The sequence below is a fragment of the Glycine max genome, chromosome 9 (genome assembly GCF_000004515.6).
Source record: "Glycine max cultivar Williams 82 chromosome 9, Glycine_max_v4.0, whole genome shotgun sequence".
Classification (NCBI taxonomy): Eukaryota; Viridiplantae; Streptophyta; class Magnoliopsida; order Fabales; family Fabaceae; genus Glycine; species Glycine max.
In genome coordinates this window covers 4,378,677-4,384,215 of record NC_038245.2, presented here as the reverse complement: position 1 = coordinate 4,384,215, position 5,539 = coordinate 4,378,677, and the positions used below count along the sequence as shown (strand labels likewise).

General features: G+C 35.6%; 1 protein-coding gene across 2 annotated transcripts; it reads left to right on the top strand.

Annotated features, from left to right (window-relative positions):
- The first annotated feature begins 756 nt into the window (after positions 1 to 756).
- AAH2 (allantoate deiminase 2) lies at positions 757 to 5,263 on the top strand. 2 transcript variants are annotated; one of them, NM_001360355.1, is made up of 12 exons: positions 757 to 970; positions 1,946 to 2,037; positions 2,284 to 2,387; positions 2,462 to 2,546; positions 2,636 to 2,752; positions 2,899 to 3,008; positions 3,089 to 3,194; positions 3,297 to 3,383; positions 3,954 to 4,196; positions 4,313 to 4,438; positions 4,563 to 4,724; positions 4,808 to 5,263. In NM_001360355.1, exons 1-12 carry the CDS (start codon positions 874 to 876, stop codon positions 4,928 to 4,930), a joined length of 1,452 nt encoding a protein of 483 aa, NP_001347284.1. In that variant the 5' UTR covers positions 757 to 873; the 3' UTR covers positions 4,931 to 5,263. The 2 variants fall into 2 exon arrangements, with proteins under 2 accessions (NP_001347284.1, XP_006586949.1); XM_006586886.3 differs by having other exon boundaries at positions 827 to 970; positions 1,993 to 2,037; positions 4,808 to 5,111.
- Positions 5,264 to 5,539: the final 276 nt, after the last annotated feature.

The following is a 5,539-nucleotide window of genomic DNA, read 5'->3' as shown; positions in this document are numbered from 1 at the left end:
GTCGTGTGACGATTAACCCAATCCAAACATATAGAATTCAATTACACCGGTTAATCAACTCACTATTTTATATTTATAATCTTAAAAAATCTAATAATATTTTAGGTTATATATCAATCATATCATAACTATATTTTAATCATATCTAATCATTTTTCTTACAGTCCAATCATATTTTACCTGATTATATATTATTTCCAAAAATCATGGATATAAGGTTCATTAAGATCTTACCACATATAATTAAAAAACATTATATAATTCATACCTCATCCAAGAGCAAGGGTAGAAGAGTAAAAGACCAGTAACCCTAATCGGGAAACCCTATTGTGGAACAAGACTAGAAACAAAAATGACTGATATATGAATGAAAAATATATTTTAATAAATTTTAAGTAGAAAACGTGTTAAAATGTATCATTATAATTTTGAACAAATTTGAATTAAAGTAGAAAAATGTATGAGAGGTGTAGTACTTGTGTAGAAAGTAGTAATTGATATTTTTAATATAATGTGGTAATTAGCTTAAAGGTGAATAGGGGTCGAAAAAGGGAGTTACGTGAGGAGAATTGCAGCTGCGAAAACATGGAAATGGAAAAGCAAAAGCAATACTAAAACACTTATATAAGGGAGGGAGGGAAGGGTGTGGGGTGGGTCCCACCACAATGCAACATCGCTCGTGCATGTCACGGGCCTCGTTGGTGAGCCGCCACCACAAATTTTTTCATATTATTCCCTGCTGTGCCTTCATTCGGTCCCTTGAGATTGGGAAGCATTGGTGGCTAGCTAAGCTAAGCTAAAACTAAACTCTTTCAGTTTGTTTTAGCTTCAGCTTCTTCTGCTTCTTTTGCTTTTTCCACCACAACCACAACCATGTCTTCTGCCACTGCCTCCAACACTTTCTTCCTTCACTCTTGTTTCCTCCTCTTCTGTCTCCTCTCGGCTCCTTCCTGTGTTTCCATGTTCTCTGGTAATTCTTTTCTCTTCTTCTTATTTTTGTTTTTATTGTTTTTCTTCTTTTTTTGTTGTCTTTTATTGTTATCTCAGAAAAAGCAAAGGTTTTTGAGTTTCTGGGTGGAGTGCAAAGACACCCTTTTAAGGATTCAGATTCCGTTTTCATGATGTTAGCACAAGATCTCTTTTTTTCCTCTCTCTCTCTCTCTCTCTCTCAGATTTCGATGCAACAGCACCTCAACAGAGCCCAGAGAAGGCACACTTAACAGAAACAAAACGCCATCTAAGCGTGGTGACGGTTGAGATTCTCCCGTTTATGGCGTCACCTTGAATCTCTCTGAGTCACCACCAAGCGCAAAAAAAAAAACTTCTTTTTTTTTATAAAATATTCATGTGGGTCCTTGGATTGTGATTCTTTTCCTTTGACCCCTCTCTCTGGGTGTGCCTTTCTGGGCTTGTGTTGGGCCTGTTGATGAGTTGACACATGTTTCAAATGGAGATTGTGTTTTGCGTGAGGACTTAGAAGAGAGAGATCAGAAAAAAATTGTGTTTTTTGTGTGGTTCTTATATATATATATATAAAGTGGTTCTAATGGGTCAATTCATGACACTTGTTAGTTCACTGGAGATGCTTGTTTGACAAGATGATTAATAATAATAATAATAATAATTTAATACTCTGACTGGGACATCTGAGTTTTTTGGAATGGGTATGCTACTGCTTTATGGGGGCCAGATTTTGAAATTAAATTAGTTAGCAAAAGAGAATGAGGATGATGTAAGTAATTAAGTATCTTGTTTTTTGATGGTGACAAATGTTTTTTTCTTCTTCTTAATTTGTAATGAGAAATTGTGTGTATGGCTTGATTAAAGTATTTAAAAAAAGGGGAAAAGAAAACGGGAAGCACAAGTTAGCTTTGTTAGTTCTTGTTGATGGATGTGATTGATTGCGTGAATGGGCTAAGTACCTATTTTGAAATGAAATGATTAGGTATTGAGACAGGAGATTTAGAAAAAAGAGATGATTTGTTTCCACAGATTCTAAGAGACGAGGCAGTGGCAAGGCTTTATGAGCTTGGGAAGGTACTTAATCTAAACTCAGCTTTACTTTGTCTGATAATTTTTCATTTATAATAATATTTCTATTCATAGTCAAAATAGTGCGTATGAATCTCTGTTCTTGACCTCAATGATCCAGATCCTTACAGGAAAATGCACATAACTTCATAGTCAAAATTCACTGTGCTGATTATTCTCATTCAGTGGCTGGTGGACCATGAATTGTTTATTGTTCTTGGAAGTTAATGTTGCTTTTTGGATATAATACAGGTGAGTGATGCTAGCGGTTATTTGGAGAGGACATTCTTGAGTCCTGCATCCATGAGGGCAATCAATCTTATTCGTAAATGGATGGAGGATGCTGGTTTGAGAACGTTAGCCTTCTAACTTGTTCAACTCTGAATAATTTTTCTGAGGACATGACTGATGCTTTTGTTGTTATTTGCAGTTGGGTGGACCAAATGGGAAATGTACATGGTCGCGTTGATGGTGCTAATGCAAATGCTGAAGCTTTATTGATTGGATCTCACATGGTGAGGCATTTATTCCTGCAATTTATGTAAAAACAAAATTGAAGCTTTCCTTGACAATAGTGATGATCCATTTTAATGATGGATACTAGGACACTGTTGTTGATGCTGGGATGTTTGATGGATCACTAGGAATTGTCTCTGCAATATCTGCCTTGAAGGCTATGCATGTCAATGGAAAGCTACAAAAGCTAAAGCGCCCCGTTGAGGTTAGTCAAGTAACTGATATAATTTCGCAATAAAAGAGTACTGGTTTGTGCTCACTGAGAAAAAAGATTGTCTAAAAGATGTACATGGAAATGTTGAAACTATGCTACTGTTTTGTTGATGACATTTTATCTTTCTAATGCTGCAGGTGATTGCATTTAGTGATGAAGAGGGTGTTAGATTTCAAACTACTTTCTTGGGCAGTGGTGCTATAGCTGGTATTTTGCCTGGCACAACATTGGAGATATCTGATAAGAGGTTTCACCTAGCAACTTTCTGGTTACATTTTATGGTAAAATTATTTATGGTCAATATATTTATTCATAGACCTCTTTCAGGGAGGTGATGATTAAAGATTTTCTTAAGGAGAACTCAATAGACATTACAGAAGAAAGTCTTTTAAAGCTCAAGTATGACCCAAAGTCTGTTTGGGGCTATGTTGAGGTATAATAAACGTTTGCATTCTTCATCTATAATCCTGTTTTGCTCAACAATTTCACCATTAAGCTCATTAAAATTTGCTTGTGTGTTTATTACTTGCTGTAGGTTCACATTGAGCAGGGTCCTGTGCTAGAACAAGTTGGTTTCCCACTTGGTGTGGTTAAAGGCATAGCTGGGCAGACACGATTGAAGGTATACAAATAAGATTTGCTATGGTTTGTTCTAATACTCATTGTTGCTTGTTTCAGTTATGGTTGTTCCCTATGATGTGAACAAGATACAACTTACTATTCAAATGGTCTTGCAAACAAAAAGACTTTAGTCTTTTCATGCATGTGAAACATATGATGTGAACTTGTCACCAAAGGATCTGTCTCCTTTAAAATAACCCACTTTAGAGGGTAAAGTAAGTTGTCTCAGTTGTCAATGAGAAAAACAATGGTCGATATTATATGCACATGCATAACAAATCATGAATGTGTTGGAATGTCAACTGTTGATGTTCTTGTCAATGACTAAGATTATTACTTTAATCCTTACTCACTTCAGAGGAGCCAAATCCGTCACAAACTACCTTTTGTGATTTGGTGACTGGTGTATCTAAATAAAATTTTCAACATCAGTGTTTGTAAAAGATACTTTTAACAACAGAACTATCTACGCACTGCTCTTGATCAGTTTACTTGTATTTCTTGCTATACGTGTATGTGTGCTTGCTTGTGTATATGTTGGTTTGTAATTCATACATAAAAAACCATGCAGGTTACAGTCAGAGGGTCACAAGGTCATGCTGGAACTGTTCCAATGTCGATGCGCCAGGATCCTATGGCTGCTGCAGCAGAACAAATTGTAGTCTTGGAAAGCCTCTGTAAACACCCTGAAGAATACCTTTCTTATGATGGTCATTGCAGTGATTCAACAGTGAAATCACTGTCAACCTCACTTGTTTGTACTGTTGGAGAGATATCAACATGGCCAAGTGCCAGTAATGTCATTCCAGGCCAGGCAAGCGATGAATTTCTAAAATGCTACTGACCCTGGAATGTCAAAGTGGCCATGCTTCATCATTTCTTATTTTTGCTAGTTTATGCCCATGTTGACAGTGTCTTGACTTGTTGTAGGTTACATATACCGTGGATATACGAGCAATTGATGACCTTGGACGCGAGGCTGTTATCTATGATTTATCTAAACAAATTTACCAAATATGTGACAAGCGTTCGGTTTCCTGTATTATTGAACACAAGGTATGATTGGCCTTCTTTTGGTTTGCAGTTTCCTGTATTATTCAACATGGTATGTTTGACCTTTTGGTTTTTTAAGTTTTGTGTATTGTACTTACAATCTATGACTTTGTTGTGTTCACTTCAGCATGATGCAGGTGCTGTGATTTGTGATTCTGATCTGAGTTCACAGCTCAAGTCTGCAGCTTATTCTGCACTCAAGAAGATGGAGGGTGACATTCAAGATGAAGTGCCAACGTTAATGAGTGGAGCAGGGCATGATGCAATGGCAATATCTCACTTAACAAAGGTGACATATCTTTGTATTCTGTTTGTAGTTTTTGAGATGTAATTTACTCTGCAGAATCTGACAATGAATGAGGATTTGAACAGGTGGGAATGCTGTTTGTGCGTTGTCGCGGAGGAATAAGTCATTCTCCACAAGAGCATGTGCTAGACAATGATGTCTGGGCGGCCAGTTTAGCAACCTTGTCATTTCTGGAAAACCTATCATAAGTGATATGGTAACTGTGTAAAGCAATAAATAGATATTATAGCTTGTAATTATAGGTTAATTTATTGAGTTAATTCATGAGTTAACTCTTTTTCTTTTAGTTGCTTGTGTCTTATAGTTGTGTAATTGAATTTTTGGTTTTAGTTATCCTGTTATCAGGAAACGGCTCCAAGTTGTTTATCATGTTCTTTGCCACTGTCAAATTAAAACTTATGACTGATTTTATTTTTGAATTTAATAGGTATATAATGTTAGTTTAAATGTCATCAAGTCATTTTAGAATGTTAAAAGTCATTATTAGTATGATGACTTATAAGGTAATTATTATAAAATTTAATAAATTTGTCTTACATGACAACTTAGATTGAACTATAGTATAAAATATCGATGCATGCATGTATTATTCTCACTCAAATGCTTAGCTCTCAATATTGGATGTTGGAAAAAAGATTACCTAATACTTGCTGCTTTATGGATTCAAATTTGTTGCAATTATATTTTGCTGTCTTTCTAACTAAAAATCTCTTTTGAAGGATAATATATTCTTAACAATTCATTTTAGTGAATGATTCTTTAATTAGAAGGACATGGAAAGAGACAGCAAGAGAGGA

What these genes read in the sequence shown, in the direction of transcription:
- AAH2 (NM_001360355.1), top strand. Translation starts at nt 874, where the DNA reads ATGTCTTCTGCCACTGCCTCCAACACTTTCTTCCTTCACTCTTGTTTC. An exon ending in AGCTAAAGCGCCCCGTTGAG is followed by an intron (nt 2,753 to 2,898) that starts GTTAGTCAAGTA and finishes CTAATGCTGCAG; the next exon opens with GTGATTGCATTTAGTGATGA. An exon ending in CAATATCTCACTTAACAAAG is followed by an intron (nt 4,725 to 4,807) that starts GTGACATATCTT and finishes GGATTTGAACAG; the next exon opens with GTGGGAATGCTGTTTGTGCG.